Source organism: Hyperoodon ampullatus (assembly GCF_949752795.1).
Source record: "Hyperoodon ampullatus genome assembly, chromosome: 9".
Taxonomy (NCBI): domain Eukaryota; kingdom Metazoa; phylum Chordata; class Mammalia; order Artiodactyla; family Ziphiidae; genus Hyperoodon; species Hyperoodon ampullatus.
In genome coordinates, this window is record NC_136922.1 from 34,154,342 (window position 1) to 34,176,195 (window position 21,854).

Below are 21,854 nucleotides of genomic sequence, written 5' to 3' on the forward strand. Positions count from 1 at the left end.
TTGCCTACCGGGGAGCTATAGGCAGAGTCCGAAGCTGGACAGGAAGACTGAAAGGAACAGACCATGCCCAGTGGAGACTCAGCAGTGAGGGGCTTGCAACACTGTGTTCACCCAGGTATTTTGGACACTAGGTGCATAGGCAGCAGTGCCTTTCCAGGTTCCCCTGTTAATGGAGCTAGAATTTCCAAAATGCTCCCAAATGGCTGACCCCCACTGCCTTGATACCCACGCGCAGCTGTACTGGGCAGTGTCCAGTCCATGAGGCTGGCTCTGGGAGCAGGCAGGTTTAGGCAGGACTGGCCAGGGCACAGCCACCTCTATATATTACCACTTTAAGAGCCGAAAACAGTTTCCTGGTTCTGAATCAATGTTCCTGTACACACCCGTGTGACTGGAAATCAGTACAGTTTTGAGAGACAGAAGTTTTTAATATGTATTGAGAACCTTTAAAGTCATGATAGCTTTTGATCAATCATGTAATGACTGGAAGTCTGACTTAATTTTAGAAAATCATAAATACAGTAAAAAGTTTTGTTCACAAAAGATATTTATTGTAGCATTTTACATTGATTTGAATTGTATTGAATTGAAAATAGTTTAAATGTCTACAACAAGAGAATAAGTAAACAAGTTATGAAATAGGTTTTTAATGAAGTGTTCTATAACCATTAATGATAACGTTGAAGAATCCATAATATGTTATATAACATGGTATAAAACTGAAAAGTCGGGATACAGAGTTGTATATACACTGTTCCCAAATTCCATTTGAGACATTGATGGAGATGTCATGGAAGAGATGACAGGTGAGGGCAGCTCGATCAACACACACTGGGTACTTTTTATGCCTCTGGCTTACTGCTAAGCACTTTCATCTTTTTTCATATTTAATTATTAAGTCAGGGTAATTTTTAAATTTTTAAATCTTTCCTCAGAGAAGTAGTTTTCTAATACATCCCAGATTAATGAATATCTGGAATTCACAGGCTGTTCCGGCCAACCTGGAGGCCAGCCCTCCCTCTGCTGCATCAAGCCCCTCTTCTGGCTTTGAAAATTAATGGAGTTTTGACTGATTAAGTTGAAGGGCAAGATTGACGTTCTGCAGAGCATATAACCTTCCAGAGTGAATGGAGCTCAACAGGGTCTTATTTTGCATTTTATTTCCTTTATTCCTTAAATGAGAAATGTGAGACAGCGTCCCCATAATATATGCCATATTTTAAATACATACATAACATAGTAGCTATTTTGTTGAGAGCAAAGAAAATATGTCTAAATGTCATGGGAGGGGGCCCTGTGAGGTAAGAGGGCCTTGTTTCTCAAAAAAGAAAGACAACGTACAGATTAAAGATACAGAATCAGGGGCTGTTATGATGAGTATGGGATATATACAGAAATAGGAATGTAAGAGCTTTCAGTTGAAATTGTCAATGCATCCAAAATAGATTTTTAAAAGGGAGGAATCTTTTGAAGTATCCAGAGGGTATCAAGAACACAGATGTTTTCCTAAAGGTAAGGAAGCATTTGGAATCCTTTCATTTGTGTTGAGGGGATACCACCCCATCCCACAGGGACAGTCAGGACTGTGTAGGTCACAGAGCAGAGTTCAACCCTGCCCTAGAGGTTGAACTCTGTGGCCTGGGAGAGTCTTGGCAGCTTTATCTTTTGTGATCATCTGGTGAAAGGATGTTGCCTCAGAGTGCCTTCTGCTTTCTTTTATTCCATAGCTGCAAAGCCCAGAGAAACCTGAATTCTTTCTTTGCTATTGTGATGGGTCTCAACACTGCTTCTGTCAGCCGGCTGTCCCAGACCTGGGAGGTGAGCCCTGGGGGTCCATACGGAGGGTGGAGTTGGGGCCGGGTTGGGGACAAATAAAACTGTATGGGAAGTGGTCCAGCTAACAGTCTTTATTTAAAATAAATGGTTTAAATGAGATACGTAGCACTAGAAAAAAATGTTAAAAAATTAGTGTCTCAAGTCGTCAGAAACTATTTTCATCAAATGGTCTTCAGAATGGTTCTGTAATATATATGGAAAAAACACAACTTGTAAAATGCTTCCCAGCTAGAATTAGTTTTCTGCTTTTCTCCCGTGATGGCATGGTTACAGTTCCATGTTGGTCATTTCAAAAGCTCACCTGTGTGTCCAGAAGCAGATTTGCAGAGATGCTAATGAAGTTAAGCTACCAGTCCTCTCACTTGTGGGGCCTCTGGCAGTATGTTCATGTGGTTGATGGATATCTTTACGAAATCTGCAAAAGTAATTTTATATTCTTTTTTCCTAAAGAGGGCCCACAAAATGTTTTAAGTTTCAGGCCTCCCCAGTCCTGGCTCTGCCTGTCAGGGCTGTATGATGAAGGCTGTTTGGGTTCGATAGGACAGAGGGCCACTCAAGTCAGCGCACGTTCTGAAACGTGGACTCTGAGGGTCTACGTGGGAAGAATGGAAACTGGGGTGTCCCTACATGTAGCCAGACACGGATGTAGGGCCCTCTGCCTCCCCCATGACCCCGACACCTTCTTTCTTTGGGCTTTCGTTTCTTTCTCTCTCCATTCGCTACTGACTGCGTACCGAATTCCCCGTACCATTTCTCTCTCTCGTCCTTTCTCTCTGACCGTCAAGTCTTCTCTCTTACGGGTCCCGCCTGCTTGTGGCTCGCTGCGGCTCCCTCGGCCTCTCCCCACCCTCTCAGATTCAGCTGCTCTTCCTGCCTGCCCTGCACTCTTCATGGTCCCCAGTTCACACTCCTGCAGGAGAGAAGCTGACAGGCCAACTATTGTTTTTCTCACATTCCATCTCAGCGATGGTCTGTGGGCAGCTTTGGGGTTCACCTTCTTTGCGTCAGGGGCCACACTCTGATGGAATGCGCAGTGGTGACCTGAGGGTCAGGGTCAGTGCTCCTTAAAGGGGTTCAAAAGAAAAGCAACAGAAGGCTTGCATCTCTGGTTAAGCAAACCAGATGCGTGCACACTTCATGAGATTCAAGGAGGTGGGCAAAAAAAGCCACAGTTGATCAGAGCAGGAGGAAAACAAGTGGCTAGCAAGGGTCCGGGGAGGAGACTGGTATTTTAAATTATACCGGGAAAGAAGGCCTGATCTGCAAACATTGAAAGGAGAACAATTCAATGAAACGCACATGGTGTGTATTTCACGTGCACAGCGACTGCCTGCCATGTGCGCAGCTCTGCATCAGTGCCGTGGCAGATGGAAGGTGGCCAGATTAGCACAGGGTGTGTGGTGGTCAAGGAGGTCTTGAACCGGTTCCAGGGGGACCCCAGCAGAGCAATGGAGGAATCATGCTGTCTCAGGGTGGCTGAAAAGCCTTAAGCAGCAGGGCCTTGGAAGTTGAGTGGGGAGTTGCTGGGGGCATTGGGGTGGGCCTCCCTCGCAGAAGTGAGCTCCGTGTCTCTAGGCCTGGAAAGTGATCACACTGTCCTAAATAGGCAATGTAGGAAAAGAAGTCGGTTTGAGAACTAGGACAGAGGTCAACAAACATTTGGGGGAAAGAGCCAGATAGTGAATATTTTTGGGCTGTGCAGGCCATGTGGTCTCCACTGCTGTGACTCAACTCTGTCACTGAGGGGCAAGAGCAGCTCTGGTTAGTTGATAAATGATGAGCATGGCAGTGCTCCAGTAAAACTTTATTTGCAAAAGCAGATGGTCAGATTTGGCCCATGGCTGACCCCTGGAGTAGATAAGTTTGGCTTTAGATATGTTGAGTTTGAGATGACACCGGGATGTTCGTGTGGAATATCCAACAGACTAAGATACGCAGCTCAGAGGAACAATTGCCATCAGTTGCAGATGTCTGTGTTTTATCTTTTCTCATTTGATTTGTCTTGCATTTATTAATACACGTGTATTGGTGTGTGTAACAGTAGCTGCCAGATCAAACAACCTGTGTGCTGTCCAGATGCAAAATTATCAATTTGATAATTTTGAATAATTTAAAAGTCTATTGTGGGGTTTACCTCATTATTTTGATTTGTTTTAGAAACAGAAAATCTCACAAATCTTCTAGAACAGTCATAAGTGTTAATAGCTGGAATTTGCTGAGCACCGACCATGGACTATACACTTCCTATGAGTTATCTCCATTTCAATCAGACCACGTGGAGACTCACTGCAGACACACAGCTAGAAAGGGGCAGAATTCAAATTCAGAGTGACTTACTCTGAGGCATCTAGCTTTTCACTTCACCATGTTAAAGGCAGGCTGGGGCTTCCCTGGTGGTGCAGTGGTTAAGAATCCGCCTGCCAATGCAGGAGACACGGGTTCGACCCCTGGTCCAGGAAGATCCCACATGCCACGGAGCAGCTAAGCCCATGCACCACAACTACTGAGCCTGCGCTCTAGAGCCCATGAGCCACAACTACTGAGCCTGCACTCTAGAGCCCATGCTCTGCAACAGGAGAAGCCACTGCAATGAGAAGCCCGCGCACCACAATGAAGAGTAGCCCACGGTCGCCGCAACCAGAGGAAGCCCGCGTGCAGCAATGAAGACCCAACACAGCCAAAAATAAATAAACAAATAAATAAATTTATTAATAAATAAATAAAGACAGGCTGGAAAATTCCAGGCCCTTCTTCCTTAGGCCCAAATTTTTATTTGAGAAGATAACCTATGTTTCCATCCTCTGTCAATCTTCATGCCACCAGTTGGTGTGGGTGATCTTTACAGTTCAGTGATTCTACCCATCAAAGTGCAGGCTTCATCATTTAGGGTTTTCATGGGCTTTCACTATTCAGCCCTCTGCTGTGAAACATATCATTTATACAAAAAACATCAGCCAACATTATTATTTCCCACTCAGCAAGACTGTTTAAGAAGGTGAGAGCAGGGCTTCCCTGGTGGAGCAGTGGTTAAGAATCCACCTGCCAATGCAGGGGACACGGGTTCGATCCCTGGTCTGGGAAGACCCCACATGCCGCGGAGCAACTAAGCCCATGGGCCACAACTACTGAGCCTGTGCTCTAGAGCCCACGAGCCACAACTACTGAGCCCACATGCTGCAACTACGGAAGCCCACGTGCCTAGAGCCCGTGCTCCACAACAAGAGAAGCCACTGCCATGAGAAGCCCATGCACCGCAATGAAGAGTAGCCCCCGCTCTCCACAACTAGAGAAAACCTGTGTACAGCAACAGAGAACCAAAGCAGCCAAAAATAATGTTAAAAAAAAAAAAAAAAAGGTGAGAGCATTTGTCAGAGGTAAGATACAGAACCAAAATCCAAGTTTTTATTAAAAGATCACCAGTGTGTGGAATGTTTAACCAGCTGGATTCCTGATTCATGTGGCTGTTATTTATTTTAAACTGTCTTTAGCAACATTCCCAAGGAAGGTCGCATTAAGGAATGATGAAAATTGCATAATGAGAAGCAATCAGGGTAGAACCAGATGATAGAGCTATTTATGTTCAGAAATGTGATATATGTAACGCAAGTTAATGAACATTCCCCTTAGTGCCTCTCAAAATAACTGACTTCTTTTGACCTTTTCTTTTTTGTTTGTTTGTTTTTAGAAAATCCCTGGGAAGTTTAAGAAACTTTTTTCTGAACTTGAAAGTTTAACAGTAAGTAGTTGAGCCAAAGTAGACTTATTCTTCAAACTGATTGCTGGTGTCCAATTTCTTTCTAGATTTCAGTAGTCGGTATCTGCACTCTACCGTGTCAGGTAGCTTAGACTAGTTCACTTGTATATGAAAATGTAGCTTTGCTTCTTATGGAGTGAAGCAAGTTAACACTTCTTCCTCTCCATGGAAAAAGGTAGTGAGAATGGCCCTCTTGGTATGATATTCAGAAGGCAGATTTTTAAGTGTACTCAATTTTCAGTCTCTTTTCAGATCACAATAAAACTGCTCTCCTGTTTTCTCTGCATTGTCTGTGCATTATGAGGGCAGTTTTTCTTTGCAGTGTGCTTAACAAAAGGCTGTGGGGTTACCTCATGGTAGAAACTAGGGAGAAGAAACTGTACTTAAGGAACCTATTTGAGGGAAGAATAACAGGGCAATCAAAAGGTGTCTGTCCTTTGCAGTCATTTCCCATTATTGTCAACCAATAACTTGACTTTCATTCATTGCCTAGATGTCCTGCCCTAATTAAGTGAGTTTATTCTCCTAGGAAACCTTTATCTACTTTGTTCTTAGGAAGAACCACTCTATATCTAAATCATGTTCAAATTGTATAGTAAAAGTGGATTTAGAATTGTTTCTATAGCACATTGATTTTTCTTTCTCTTTGTAATCTTCTTGGTTCGGCAGGATCCTTCCCTGAATCACAAAGCCTACCGAGATGCATTCAAAAAGATGAAGCCACCCAAAATCCCTTTCATGCCCTTATTGCTTAAAGGTAATGGTTTTCTATCTTTTATGCTATGTAATTCCATCTTCCAGAAAATTTTCACTCTACAGAGGGCAAGAAAAAGAGTCTCAGTTTATTTCTTTAAAGTAATTTTGACATTCAGACCTAACTGTGTTGGCTTGTGATTGTTTTTCAAATGTTCAATTACTTCTGAAATGCTTAAAATACTTAATTGTGGGCCTCCCTGGTGGCGCAGTGGTTGAGAGTCCGCCTGCCGATGCAGGGGATGCGGGTTCGTGCCCCGGTCTGGGAGGATCCCATGTGCCGCGGAGCGGCTGGGCCCGTGGGCCATGGCTGCTGGGCCTGCGCGTCCGGAGCCTGTGCTCCGCGACGGGAGAGGCCACGGCAGTGAGAGGCCCGCATACCACAAAAAAAAAAAAAAAAAAAAAAAAAAAAAATACTTAATTGTACTTAAGCAGACATCAAAGTGTTTTCAATTGACTCACTAAACTTGGCACTGGAAACGTTTGTGTTTTTACTTTATTCTGCTTTAAGCATTCTCTTATTTGAGTCTACAATTCACTTAATTCAACCAAGAATAAGGCTGGCATAAAGAATCCAAACAGTCATCAGTCACGTTCTACGTTTGCAACTTAAATTTCAGAGATTCAACCCGTGGCCTGCTGCTGTGTGAGAAGTACCTTTGGTCAACCCAGGCAGTGTAGTGTATAATTTTAGTAGGGAATGTACTTTCTTCTTTCCAGGAGTGAATCCAGTTGGGAAAGTATCTGACAGCTCCAAGTTAGTCGACTAACTTCTCTTCTGTAGAGAGCACCAGATCATTCATCACGAAACATGTTAGTTAAATTTACTAACGATCTCAGGGGGTCTCTTTCAAACCCAGGGGATTAATGAGAGGGAAGTTCGTTTTCATCTGGCCTATGCTCCAGACATTTAGTATATATCCTACCTATGTGCTTTCCAGGAAAAGCGGGTTGGTCATTTTTCTTGGCTGTATTTTGATTCTTTCCAAGGGATTATAGGAATACTCTTTCATATTGCCTTCACCCTTCAGAGGCTTGTAAATTCTGCTGGCTCAGGACCCGGTGCCTACACCCGTAAGTGTGATTCTGGAAGTGAATTACCTGGGAACTGGATTGCTGGCTGGTGTGGCCGTCTCCTCCCTCACCTCCCCCCATCGCCAGCCCCTCTGGCAATAAAGCTGATGCTCCCTTTTCGGCTTCTCTCAAGAACACCCAGAGCTTGGAGAAGTGTTGAGTTGCTATGCATCCCTGCAGCTATTTATTCAATCTTCATCTAGTATAAAGCAGGAATTTCTGGGAAACAATAATGTATTAGGACAACTGAGAGTCACACAGAATGCTTCATTTGAGCTCAAAAGATGCTGCAAAATGTAAATGGATGAAATAAGAAGAGATTGTAAAGCCAGAATACCAACTTAAAATTTCATTTAATTTTTCATGTTTATTTCTAAGATGAGTTTATTCAGGCTTGAGTTTTATTTAAAATAAAACACCAGCTGGAGAGCGGGGGTGGTGGCCTGTGGGAAGTGACACTTAGAATTATGTAGACACAAATAGGAAAACTAGGAAGCGAAGACAGATCTGGGAAAGGAATTGATTTTTAGGAAGACAAAATTTTGAAACAGTGGATGTTTTTAAGGTAATGAGAAAACAGTCGACAATGTCCCGTTAACTTAATTAGATATGAGCTGAGCTTTCTGCTATATATTAGTGGGTTTTCCCCCAAAGTACTTAATGCAGTCAGGTGCCTCACACTTATGTCTTAGCTTGGATGCAATTTTCTGCTTTACTGAGTTTATCTAGACCTCTTTGTCGGCAGCAAAACAAATCTCCCTTTTTCCTTTTGTGTGTGTGTGTGTGTGTGTGTGTGTTTAAATTTTTTTTTTTAATAAATAGGTTTTTTCTATTTTTTTTGTATACAGCAGGTTCTTATTAGTCATCAATTTTATGCACATCAATGTATACATGTCCCAATCTCCCAATTCATCCCACCACCACCCCACCCCCCGCCGCTTTCCCCCCTTGGTGTCCATACGTTTGTTCTCCACATCTGTGTCTCTATTTCTGCCCTGCAAACCAGTTCATCTGTACCATTTTTCTAGGTTCCACATATTTGCGTTAATATACGATATTTGTTTTTCTCTTTCTGACTTACTTCACTCTGTATGACAGTCTCTAGATTCATCCACGTCTCAACAAATGACCCAATTTCGTTCCTTTTTATGGCTGAGTAATATTCCATCGTATATATGTACCACATCTTCTTCATCCATTCGTCTGTCAATGGGCATTTAGGTTGCTTCCATGTCCTGGCTATTGTAAATAGTGCTGCAATGAACATTGGGGTGCATGTGTCTTTTTGAATTATGGTTTTCTCAGGGTATATGCCCAGTAGTGGGATTGCTGGATCATATGGTAATTCTATTTTTAGTTTTTTAAGGAACCTCCATACTGTTCTCCATAGTGGCTGTATCAGTTTACATTCCCACCAACAGTGCAAGAGGGTTCCGTTTTCTCCACACCCTCTCCAGCATTTGTTGTTTGTAAATTTACTGATGATGCCCATTCTAACTGGTGTGAGGTGATACCTCACTGTAGTTTTGATTTGCATTTCTCTAATAATTAGTGATGTTGAGCAGCTTTTCGAATTTCCCTTTTTTCTACTGAAAATACATTCTCGCATTCACGCTAGTAAATTAAACTTTTTCTTTTTCATTAGAAACTCGAGTTTAAAGAAGCACTTGTTTTTCCTTTATGTTAATTTTTTTGTCATTATAAAACAACATTAGTACTCTGTTGCATTTAAAGTTACTATTTTTGTCTGAAATAATTTCCAAAGGAAAACAGGATGAAACTTTTAAATATGGGTATATCACGTCTGAGGTAAGACATTTTGGAAAACATAAATGACATTCTTAGCTTTTGTTAAATGCAAAATTATTTTAAAATTTTCTGTAAACTAGAGCAACCAACGTTTTCATGAACACTTCCCAGCCCTCCCCTCTTGTGCCTCCTGCTTTGCATTGCTTTCAGTTAGAGAAAGAGACCCAGTTGAACTCCTTGGGTGTTAAGAAGGATTAGGACTCCCATGTTTCATGTTTTGAGACAGTCAGTTCCCAGTAGCATGCAGATTATCAGGTGAGCACGTAACCTAAAAATGCTTCCAGCCATCAGCTTTTCTATTTCCCAGTGAATTTCTTACTTCTCATTTACTTTCCCCCCCTACTGTGGAATCCAGTTCAGAAAGTAGTGAGTGAGAAACCATAAGTAAGTGTTGGGGAAAGGATCCAGCTGAGCTCAAGGTCAAAAGCAGTTGAACAATCTGTATCACAGCGTTTTGGGAGATGATAGCCCTTCCAGTAGAGTGAATAATCTACAGGTGTCTGAAGGTCGTGTTTGTATCTTGGAGTGCAGATTATTCACATTTGCGGGGGTGTTTAAGTAAATGGAATATTGAGGTGCTTGTATGTTTTTTCCTTCTCTTTCACTTGCCATCTCTTCAAACGGAGTCCTTTCATCCCCCGTCCTGTTATATGAAGTGTTAGGAGCGTGTTCAGATGTCTCCAGATAAAGGGGTCTGGCAGTTGCTCATTTCTAGCACTCTGAACCTGGTGGGTGCCCTGAACTGCTTCACAGCCCATGACTTAGGTTCTGAGACCCCCGTTTTTGAGCTCAACCACCTGTATTGGTTTATCCCTCTCACGCCTGCCTCATCACACACCTGCCGTTCATCTGCATCAAAACCTTCAGCCATTTGACCCCCTTCTCCCGGGCAGCAGCCCCTTCCAGCCCCTCTTCCTCCCCACCTGGCCAGACACACCTTCCCTGCCTTATCCTCAGGCCAGCATCAGCCTAACAGCGCCCCACCCTCAGTAGAGCCGCCATCCTCATGCGCTGACCTCGACAAGTCCTTGAGAGTTGAGATTAAGCAAGATCACCCAGGCAGAGGAGAGGGAGGAGACAGAAAGAGGGTCAAAGGAAACCCTTTAAAAGTTGCAGAGGCCTCCATCTCCCATGAATTCAGCAAGGTGGCTGTAATGGGTGGTCCGAAATGTCCAAGTCCTTTCGGGTACCAGAGAGGCACCGTGGAGAGAGCAAGCAGGCTGCCTGGGCTTGAGTCCTGGCTCTGAGACTTAGAGCTGTGATCATGGGCCAGCTGTGCTTGTTCTTTGGACCATCGTTTCTTCACATTCTTTTCCTGCTAGGGCTTTTACCTTATAGTCTTCTGTGAGGATTAAATGAGTTAATGCCATGTCTGACGCTGTTAATAAATACAAGCTGCGTTATTATCATCAGCTTTGGGAACATAGGGAGGGGATGACAAACCTTGGAACACTTGGGGAAATGGACCAAGAAACTCTGACAGGGCATGTGTAATCTGAATTCTCCACGAGTGAGTTACTAGGCTTGTAGGTGGTGTTTAATGTAGATAGAGTACACACAGTGCTTTGCTTGCTGTACAAAAAAGATACAAGCTAACTGTGTTGGCTACTCTTTTTCTAAATATTGTGTCAGAGGTTGAAAGCTTGCAATTCTATTCTGAAAGCAAAACGGTGTAAGAAAATAACCAGAGAGTTTGTCAGATGACTGTGTAATTGTGAATTGCTTCCCTGCTAAGACATCAGTTAAAAAAAAAAAATCAAGGGGAAAAAAGAAAGAAAAATGGCTTAGGAAAACGTTGCAGTCTGGTGGGTCTGGAAGCTGTGAATAAAGAATGCCATGAGAAAAGGATCGTCATCAGTGTAGTCTGTAACTGTGTAACTGGTGTTGCCCCCTGGTGGGCAGTCAAAGCTCAGCGGCTGGGTGTGTTGCAGGCAGATTTCCCAAGCACCTATCTCGTAATTGCCCCATAGGGACCAGCAGAATCAAAGTCTTGATTAAATGCAAATGCTTTCCCTTTCTCTTTAGATGAATTTTAATCCGTTCGTTTCCCTCTTTATATCATGTTATTTGAACAAGATTTTTGAAAATGATGTTCATTTGGTTTGTCCTCCATGTCTGTAATATAACATGATTATTTGCATGTTCTTTAAATTGTAGTATATTTCTTACTTTGATTCTCCACTGTGAGGATTCCCTAATGCTCAGTCACTGACCCTCTGATTTGAGTTTTTATAAGCCATCCCCTTTCAGAGCTTCAGTTGCTGTTATTATTGTAACTAATCCTTGCCTCTTGAAGAGACACTCCAGTAAGTTTTGCGACCAAAAGGAGATTTTTATTTGAATATCTTCTTTCACTTCAAGTGCAGTGAGGCTCAAATCAAATTAACATTCCCGTCCTCTGAAATGTATCTTCATCCTACTTTCCCAATGTTGTTTTCATCAGTGAATAGGCCCAGAAACCTTGCCTTTGCCAAACCTGTCCCATTCCTCATTCACTTCGGATACCCAGTCAGGCCCTGGCTTTGAAAACCAAAAATCTAAACATCCAAATCTAAACCTTAATGCTTTAAGTAAAGCAGATCCATATACTTTGCCAGGGATTGTTAAAAAGCAAACACATAAATATTAAAATCCTTTTTGTTTCTGGGGGTTCAGTTCTTTTCTGCTCAGTGTTCTGGCCTAAAAACATAATGGACCAGTTAAGTTATAGAATAGTGTTAGGGTATATTAAGCAGGTTGAAGTCAAAGCCTGCAATGTCAGAGCAAGATATATACTTGCATGAGTGTTATAATGTTTTCTCTCCACACGCATACATTATGCCCCCTCACATCAAATACTATTCAGATTCAATTTCAAGTTGCCTGGTCAAATGCATGAAATAATCCATAATGTTTAAGAAAAATTAATAAGCTGCATTGCATCTATACCTCTTCAACTCTGAGTCATGATCCGTTCCTAATGGTACGTATATCTTTTTGTTTTTAATTTTCAGATGTAACATTCATTCATGAAGGAAATAAAACATTTTTGGATAATCTTGTCAATTTTGAAAAACTGGTATGTAAAACTTCACTATTTTTCCTTTTTCCCACTGTAGGGGAAGTGTATGCTTTTCTTGCACCAAGACAAATGGTTTAAGTGCTTTTCTCCACTAAATGTGCGGTGATTTATTTGCTGCCTCTTGTGCGTTATCAATACAGTGCATTCCAGTTAAAAATAAGTGTGCTGGGGCTTCCTTGGTGGCGCAGTGGTTGAGAGTCCGCCTGCCGATGCAGGGGACATGGGTTCATGCCCCGGTCCGGGAAGATACCACATGCCGCGGAGCGGCTGGACCCGTGAGCCATGGCCGCTGAGCCTGTGCGTCTGGAGCCTGTGCTCCGCAGCGGGAGAGGCCACAACAGTGAGGGGCCCGCGTACCGCAAAAAAAAAAAATAAGTGTGCTGGCAAGTTCTGGGGCCAATATGAAAATCTGCTTTTTATTTTTGAAAACGGAACTTCATTAGATTGACATCAGTGGTTGAGTGTATGTGTTTGAACTAGAATTAAAACTGTAGGGCTTCCCTGGTGGCACAGTGGTTGAGAGTCCGCCTGCCAATGCAGGGGACACGGGTTCGTGCCCCGGTCAGGGAAGATCCCACATGCCGTGGAGCTGCTGGGCCCGTGAACCATGGCCGCTGAGCCTGCGCGTCTGGAGCCTGTGCTCTGCGACGGGAGAGGCCACAACAGTGAGAGGCCCGTGTACCGCAAAAAAAAAAAAAAAAAAAAAAAAACTGTAAGGTTCCTGTCAGCAGGAGTTCACAGTCTTGAGGTTCAGCCTTGTTGCTTTAAAGGCATCTCCCTGTGTCTTGGCCCACGCTGCTTCTGAGGCATGGGACAAAGCTCTCCTTCTGGGGAGATATGTCCATCTTGGATATGAAGATGGAATGTGTAGGGTCTGCATGGGAGGGGAAGGACCACCCCTCTCTCAGCCTGTGGACAGATGGTGCCACTGTGGAGAGATCACCTCATGCAAAGTGAGAAAGTGAGCTCACGAGAAACGGGTCCCTGGCCAGTCCCTTCTTACAAGTCACTGAAATGCCTCTTTGAGAGCTGCTTCCAGGACATTCCCAGGTCCTTTGTCATGCAGCAGGTTCCTCCTAGCCTTTCTCACTGGCTGTGGGCACAGGAGGAATTGCCTGCAACTGTGAAATAGGAGTGCCCCAAAGAGACCCTGGGGACCACAAGAATGGATTTGTCTGACAGATGAACTTTAGTGTCATAGGTGAGCCTGCCATGCACGGTTAAAGATGGTATCAGGGACCCCTGTCTGTAGGCCCTGACCTTTGAGTGACCTTTTCAGTAATGGTAATGGATTTGTGTGAACTCTTTCAGGAATGGACCCCCGGTTCCCTGTGAGACTGGGTCAGGCATTTGAGAGAAGGTTGAGTGAGACGGGGGCCATAGACCATGACCAAAGAATAGTACCACCTGATGGGTCCAAACGAGGTTTGGCCTCTGACCTTTGCCTCAGAGGTGCCCCGCTCTAATTGTGAGGTTGACTCGCCACACACGGGATGAGGTGGTGCAGAGCCAGTGCAGGAGGCTCTGGTACAACCTGATAACCCAAGCAGCTGAATCTGGAAGACTGACGTCTTGGGATAGCTTGCCTTAGCTCAGTTTTAATGATTTGAGGATGATCGCTTTCTGGCTCATTCGTTTTGAAGTAGACATATCCATAACTTTTCGAGTCTCTCTCTGCACTAAGTGCTTTGGAATCCAGCTCAGTTATTTTAGATACTACAGTCAAACCAGCACAGCCGGAAATAGATATTTAAAGTATTGGGTTTTCTTGTACGTATTCTTTAGAGATTTGTTCTGGTGTCACCCACTAATGTTCTGAAGCTCCCAGGGCCCCTCTTTGTAGCCAAAGACTGTAGCCCTAACATTCTAGTCTGTTGACAGGTTAATCTTCAGTGTTTGGTATTAATGAAACGATTGCAGGAATAAGAAGCCTCTGGTCAATACTTATTTCAAATCTTGGCCAACACCTCTGCTTAAGAACGCCAAATAAGCTGTGGTGAGCATGTAAGAGATGCGGGACGAGCTGTGTCACACCAAGTGGAATTCCCTCTAAAGGTCTAGTACCCTTCCCTCTGACTAACCCAGAGGAAACGTGCGAGAGCCAGTGTACTCTTTGTACGCTGACTGTGGTCAGTTGTTAAGGGTCCACTGGTGGCTGGCCCCCTTCCCAAAGAGAACCAGTGATTTGGTTAAGTTCATTGTGTCATTTCCCCCCAGATGGAGCTCCCCAAGTGAGAGAACAATTCAGTAAAGGCAAGCTTGGGAAAGAGCGGTGAAAAGCTTCCTACACCCTCTCTCTTTCATTCTGACCAGCATCTCTTTTTTTTTTTTCCCCTGCTTTCTCCAGTGGTCCAGTGGAAGCCTTTTAATGCTGACTCATGTAGTCTAGGGTCTTGCTAGAGACAAGACTTCAAACTAACCGTGGGAACTGAAACAAAGTCTAACTAACAGTACTGCTCTTAGGGTCAATAATTGTATGTACCCTGAACCCTTTAATAAAGCTTAAGGAAATAACATGGCGTAAATAGGTAATCTTTTATTTTAAATTCCTGAAGAGAACTCTTATTAAAGACAGCTAGAAGATAAGTGCAGTTATACATGCATGCAGCAGGCCCATGGCACACAAGCGCACCCATCAGGTGCCATCACATCATTTCTAAAGAGAGCAGATTTTGTAGTGTCACTGGGTTCCTGGTCCTCAAAACAGATGGCATTTAAGATACAGCATGCCTCATGCTGACCCCCCCTCCTTGCACAGAGAAGACAGGGTAAAGTCAGAATTTTTTCTAGAAGGACAAAACTGTGTTTTACATTGTACATAGCCCTATGTCGTACTTGGTTGCTGGAGAGTGAAACTGAATTTCCTAGTAGAGTCAGTAGTTCAGCACATTTCTTAGCAAAAGACAAGGTTTTTCACTTAAGCTATTGATAAAATAGCATCATCTTTCACAGTAATGAACCAGTAGAACCTAACTGAATTAACTTGTGGGAAGCCAATTCCTCATGATGGATATTAGCCAGTGAGCAGATAATTCAGTGTATTATCTTTATCAGGCTGATCCAGGCCAACGCATTAGGTCAGAGAACGCGAAACCCAGAAGTGCTTATTGGACCTAATACGTTTTCCATTGTTCCCCACACTGCCTCAGCAGCTCCAAATGTTTCAGCCTCAGACCATTAAATAATGAAGAAACAAATGCTTTCTCCTTCTCTTTATCCCTCGGTGGTAAGAGCATCATCTTTTATCATAGCTTCCTCCCCGTTCCCTTCAGAAAACCTAAAGATGAGATCAGGGCTCTGGTTTCAGTGCTGCCCTGAGTACCTCACCTTACATCAGCTGTGCAAATGGCACGTGATAGAAATCAAAGTGACGCCATAGCTTAAAACAACGACAGAACTGTCCTGGGAATAGTGGTAAAATTGGGGGAAGGAAATTTAACAATACCTTCTCAGACATGAGTCAGGTCTCATTTCCTTTACAAACGCAGCTCGAGCTGTTGCTGTAATCACTGTCCTGTTTAATTTTTCACTATTGAGTAGAAATACAATAGAAATGCAGCCTGTGAGAACAATTTAATAAGTAGGTCATATTCAAATAATGTTTCTGGAGGTCTGCTGAATTTTAAGTAAATTTTTTTTGTATTAACATTATTACTTTAGCAATAATTTGTTGAGCGTTTGCTGTATATAGACGATCCTATGTTCAATGTGTGTAGGCAGGACATGAAAAACAATGGCCCAAGGTACAAACTACTATGTATAAAATAAATAATATACAAGAATATATTGTATAGCACAGTAATAATAGCCAATATTTTATAATAACTTTAAATGGAGTATAATCTATAAATTTTGAATCACCTGAAGCTAATGCTGTACACCTGAAACTAATATTGTAAATCAACTACACTTCAATTATTAAAAAAAAAGATGATGGCCCATTTAGGAAGGTTTGGAGGACCAGATCATGAATAATGTTGATTCTTGAATCACAGGGTTATGTTTGGATTTTGTATGAAACAAAGTATGGAGTCACTGTAGCCTTCCAGAGGACTAGAACATGATGACAAGTGTTTGGAGATTATTCTGGCAACCGCGCAGGAGGAAGTGTAGTGGAGATTGGTCTGGTCCTAAATGCCGTGTTTCCTTTACCATGGTAGAGAGAGCTGGAAGGCGGTTGCAGGTACACAAGTATGAGGTGAGGGGATCTTGTCCAAAGGAAGGAGCTGTGAGTTGAAGGAACCTTTGCCTGGAGATCAGTAAGAAGCTTAGAGAAATAAAGTGGAAAACGGAAGACTATAAAAGGGATGTACATTATAAACAGAAAACGGTCTCTGTAACGATATTGATGTTTTAGAAAATGTACCTGTTTCATAAATATCTCATCTCCTGTCACCATTTGAGTTACTTGAGTCTTTGATTCCACAAAACTTCCGGCCTCCATTCAGCAAGTATGTGTGAGGCCACGTGTGTGCCGTACCGTTGGTGCTGGGTACACAAAGCCCTCTCGTGATACTTGCTCTAGAGGAGGAAGAAAGTTCCACAAAGTGATTACAGCAACACAAACCCAATAAACACTGTACACAGAGCAGTGGGAAGGTTGAGAATGGGGCTTCCCAAGTGCAGGCGAACTCACAAAGACTTCATGGGGAGAAGGTGAAACACCTTCTGAAGTAAAAGCATATGCAAATGTGGACAGGTAGGTTGAGGGTGGACACGGTGCATTTTTTTTAATATGTGTTTTTTAAATATTTCTTTTTTCTTTTAACTGAGGTGTGTATTGATGTACAATATTATATGCTACAGGTGTACAGCATTGTGAGTCACAGTTTTTAAAGGTTATAACTTGGTTGTAGTTATTATAAAATGCTGACCATATTTGCTGTGTTGTACTATCTTTGTAGCTTATTTATTTTATACATAATAGTTTGTACCTCTTTATCCCCTACCCCTGTCTTGGCCTTCCCTCCTTCTTTCTCCCCACTGGTAACCAACCACTACTTTGTTCTCTATATCTGTGAGTCGGTTTCATTTTGTTATATTCACTAGTTTATTTTTTAGATTCCACATATAAGTGATATCATACAGTATTTGTCTTTCACTGTCTGACTTATTTCACTTAGCCTAATACCCTCCAATCCCATCCATGTTGTTGGGAATGGAAAAATTTCATTCTTTTTTATAGCTAAGTCGTATTCCATTGTACATATATACCACATCTTTATCCATTCATCGGTTGATGGACACTTAGGTTGCTTCCATATCTTGGCAATTGTGAATAATGCTGCTGTGAACATTGGGGTGCATATGTCTTTTGGAATTCTTGTCTTCATTTTCTTTGGATATATACCCAGGAGTGGAATTGCTGGGTCATATGGTAGTTCTATTTTTAGTTTTTTGAGGAACCTCCATATTGTTTTCCATAGTGGCTGCACCAATTTACATTCCTACCAACAGTGTCGGAGGGTTCCCTTTTCTTCATGTCCTCCCCAACATTTGTGGTCATTTTAATGTTAGCCATTCTGACAGGTGTGAGGTGATATCATTGTGGTTTTGATTTGCATTTCTCTGATGAGTAACAATATTGAGCATCTTTTCATATACCTGTCAGCCAAGTGTATGTCATCTTTGGAAAAATGTCTGTTCAGGTCTTCTGCCCATTTTTTAATCGAGTTGTTTTCTTGATGTTGAGTTGTATGAGCTCTTTATATATTTTGCATATTAACCCGTTATTGGTCATATCATTTGCAGATATTTTCTTGCATTCAGTAGGTTGTCTTGTACTGCATTTCTTAACAGTATGTTTTCCCATGGCTCAGTTAGAATCTGTGCAGCCGGGGTTGAGAGCCACTGTTTCTGAAGACAAGGTCAAATTTTCTTTTGTAATCCAAACTCAATATATATATTATCAATTAAAGTCAGGTCCCGCACCAAATATAGCTCCTCTATTTACACCCAAAGGTGTTAGACTATCCAACCAGCCTCACAGCACCGCTACTTCAGCAGCACCCGAAATGACCCTTCCGCTGATGTGTTTCCTCTTCTGCCTTCCAGCATATGATTGCAGACACTGTCCGAACACTGAGACACTGCAGGACTAACCAGTTTGGTGAGTCATTGAAGTTGGGTATGGCATGTTAGTCTACCATACATTGGTACGGACTGTGGCCATATCACAAGTATTTGGTGGTAAAAAAAAAAAAAAAAAAAAAAAATCGTAAAATATAATATTCACATCACATGCGTATACTGTATTCTCTCTGTTTCATCACTGCATGTTTGGGAAGTAGAGTAGGACAAGAAATGGCAGCTTTCTATCCTCTCCTGGCAGCAAGTTTACACTGTACAGAGTGACTTTAGACGATCAGAAGCTCCCGCTGCACCCCTGACCCAGAAAGTCTTGTTTGCTTGCCTGCTGGCTCAGAATTACCCGTGGGTTTATCAGGGGTGACCCTGTCCTTAACCCCCTTGCTTGGAGCCTTCCTGGAATAGGAATATAGTTTGTAAAAATGCCTAAAGCAGCCTTGCAGACTCTTTTCTCCTCTCCAATGAAAACTTCCTGTTTGGAGCTGCCTTTCACCGAAAAAGTATTTTTCTGAGCACTTCTGTTGACTTCCCACTGAGACTGATGTATGTAGGAATATTTATTCCTTTTTAAATCGCAAGAATAATTTACACTGTGTTTAAATGATGTTAAAACATTGCAGGAAGGAAGGAAATCAACTGTATTGAGTTCAAGGAGCTTTCACATGGGCAGTGGAATCCTGACCCTAGTGCTGGTGAATGGAGATTATAGATCCTGTGGGTGCGGAGCAGAAAACTCAGGCTCGGAGAGGCTAAGTTTCAGCCGTTACTCAGACTGAGTACCTGACTGCCTAGCCCATACCGTTTCCTTCGCCTTGTGCAGACTTTATAAAGGGCAATTAAAAAAACAGAGAGTTCAGTAATTATAAATCAATCAGAAGTGACCACTAAGTAAAACTTACTTTGTTAAGCAACACATCCTCGTTGTAAACCAATTTTTTTCAACAATACAGAAGTTATCTTTAAAGTAGAACAATCAAAGTCCCACTTCCTAAGGAAAATATTACTAACAATTTGGTACATATTCTTAAGAATTTTCATTCTGTTCATGCCCGTCTTGGGTAGTTATACTGTCCTCCAACAAAGCAGCTGAACTTCTGTGTGGATTACAAAGTTTCTGTTTGAAAGAGAGAATTATAAATACAGGACCTAATTTTCTAAGTGCTCACATCAAGGAATAACATTTGATACATACTTATGTAATTGTCCATTAACTACCCAAGTACAATGCAGTTTCAGTAGAAATAGCATAACATTGTCATGGAGATTCATTCAAATGTACAAGCATACTATTGCTAATGAGTAAAGGATTTGTATCTGTTTCACCCTCCTTTGCTTCCCAAGTATTTATGGTTACTCAGCTAATTCTGAGACCTCAGTCTCAGAATTACCAAGGGATTCCGGTCTATATACACTGCAGGTGTGGGCAGGAAGGTTATACCAGTGGGGCTGGCCTTGACCTTGCCAGCCTCCCATCTCCAGAGAGTAAGTCTGCATAGCAGAAGGCAAAGGAGGAATTTAAATAACTATCAGGCCAGTTTGTGTTTTGTATTTATATATCTTTAAAAATCAAGTTTGGAGCTGAATTATCTAAATTCATTTTGACAGTTAATATAGGCAGAGTTAAACAACGTCAGCACTTGGGGTAAAATAACGTTAATCAAGCCACTTAGAGATTACAAAGTGCCATGCAATGGTCACTTGTCATGGTTGGAAGCATTCCGCCTGCCGTCTTTTTAAGGCTGGAAAGTTAACAACAAAACTGTCTCAGTAGCATCATGTTTTCTAAACCAAACAAGGGGGGATGGTAAAACTTTAACTCCTGGTGCTTTTACTTGTTGAAACCAGGAAGCCTTGTTTATATTTAACCTAAGAACTACAAACCATCCATGACATACAAGCCCTAAATTATTTCCTCATAAAACGTCTTTGTCACAGAGGAGGAAAAAATGGATTTTCACCAACAGATAAAATTTCTGAATTAAAATGCTCAGCCTCCTGGGGGCACCTTTTCTGCTCCAGCTGAACTCCGGCCTCACCCCTGGCTTCTCCCTCTGAAATCCCACAAAGCAAGAAGACTCACAGTTACACTGTCTCACTGGAGGGCAGCTTAGCCCATCTCCCCAGGCCTTAATGCGTTGTTTGTTTGTTTGTTTGTTTCTGACCATGGGAAGTGGGCCTGCCCCACTGTCCAGACTACTTTATCTCTGGTTCCTTATCAGAGCTGTCAGCAGCATGACACACACGGGTTCACAGTGCACCAAAGCGTCTTGTGGCCCTGCGTCTGGGAGTAGAAACTCCCTTGCTTTGTCCTTCGCTGCGTGGACGTTACCCCATCCACACACCTTCTGAACCCGCTTTGCCTGTAAACCAAACCTTTAGTCCACTTCTGTGATATCTGGTCACTTGATTGTTCCCTTAATTTTCTTCCCCCCAAAATAAGGACACCAAAAGATTTTCCTACCAAAATAAGGACATACAAAATTAAAAAAAAAAAAAAAAAAAAGAACTATCATGTCCATGCAGTCACCAGGTTAGCAGTGATTTCTGACAGTTCCAGCCTGAGCTATAAGAGCCTGTGAAAGCCATTTAACGGGGCAGTCACTGTGACAAGCTGCGTGGCATGGGAGCCGAGACCATGCACTTGGGGGCCTCATGGCCTGGGTTCTGGTCCTGCTGCCACTTACCTGCTAGGTCTGTGCTGTTTCACGTTCTGTAGAGGGATATAATAACAATCACTAAATACTATATGTTAGGAGAAATTGCTCTATCAATGTTGGTAGAACAAACATCTTGCCAGTCTAATTACCTGACCTGAGGCATCTGGTCTGAGCTGAAAAAGCATCTCTGGGATTAGGATAAAGACATCTCTTCTGGGATTCTGACCAATGCGAGTCTGCCTTCTGGATTTACTCTACGCCTCAGGTGGGGTTTTACTGGCATTCAGAAACAGCATTACTGCTCTCATGAGATTGACTTTTTTTCCTTCCCCAAAATAGGAGGTGACATATCTCCAAAAGAGCACCCAGAGTTAAAATCCTACGTTCATCACCTGTGCGTCATTGACAGCCAGCAGGCCCTGTTTGCGCTCTCGCACAGGATTGAGCCACGGGTGTGAGCCCCCCTACGCCTCGCCACCCTGGAACTGCAGCCCCGGGAGCTCCGGGGATGGCAGCGCCGAGCATGTTGCTTTCCTGAGAGAAAAGAAGTTGCTGAGTTTTATCAGCGTATCACAAGACATACACAGGAAAGCCAGCCAGAGTGTGCTCGTGAAGTGATGTCAGCTGCCAGAGATGCGGAGAGGCTGCTGTCGGAAGGAGAAGGCAGAAGCTTTCTCGAACTGGAGAAGTCTGGTTTCTTAGGATCACCTTGTTGAACCAATCCAATCTTCACTTTGAGATGCGCCAGTGTCAAGACGAGAGACTGTCTCTTGTCATACGGTGACCAGATATCTCAGTAAGAGCATGTGTGAGCCTGGGAGGA

The 21,854-nt window shown here is 42.8% G+C and overlaps 1 protein-coding gene across 3 annotated transcripts in view; it reads left to right on the plus strand.

Moving 5' to 3' along the window:
• The window catches only part of RAPGEF5 (Rap guanine nucleotide exchange factor 5), a gene marked incomplete at both ends in the record, with an annotated part of 215,021 nt that extends 193,532 nt beyond the window's left edge, over nucleotides 1-21,489 (plus strand). For 2 of the 3 annotated variants that reach the window (XM_079711491.1, XM_079711492.1), the window contains 6 exons: nucleotides 1,728-1,818; nucleotides 5,522-5,572; nucleotides 6,260-6,347; nucleotides 12,220-12,284; nucleotides 18,342-18,396; nucleotides 21,371-21,489. In XM_079711491.1, the coding sequence (XP_079567617.1) occupies nucleotides 1,728-1,818; nucleotides 5,522-5,572; nucleotides 6,260-6,347; nucleotides 12,220-12,284; nucleotides 18,342-18,396; nucleotides 21,371-21,489 (469 nt within the window). The remainder of the gene's footprint in view (nucleotides 1-1,727; nucleotides 1,819-5,521; nucleotides 5,573-6,259; nucleotides 6,348-12,219; nucleotides 12,285-18,341; nucleotides 18,397-21,370) is intronic. The other variant, XM_079711493.1, reaches the window with a different exon arrangement.
• Between the last annotated feature and the right edge of the window lie 365 nt (nucleotides 21,490-21,854).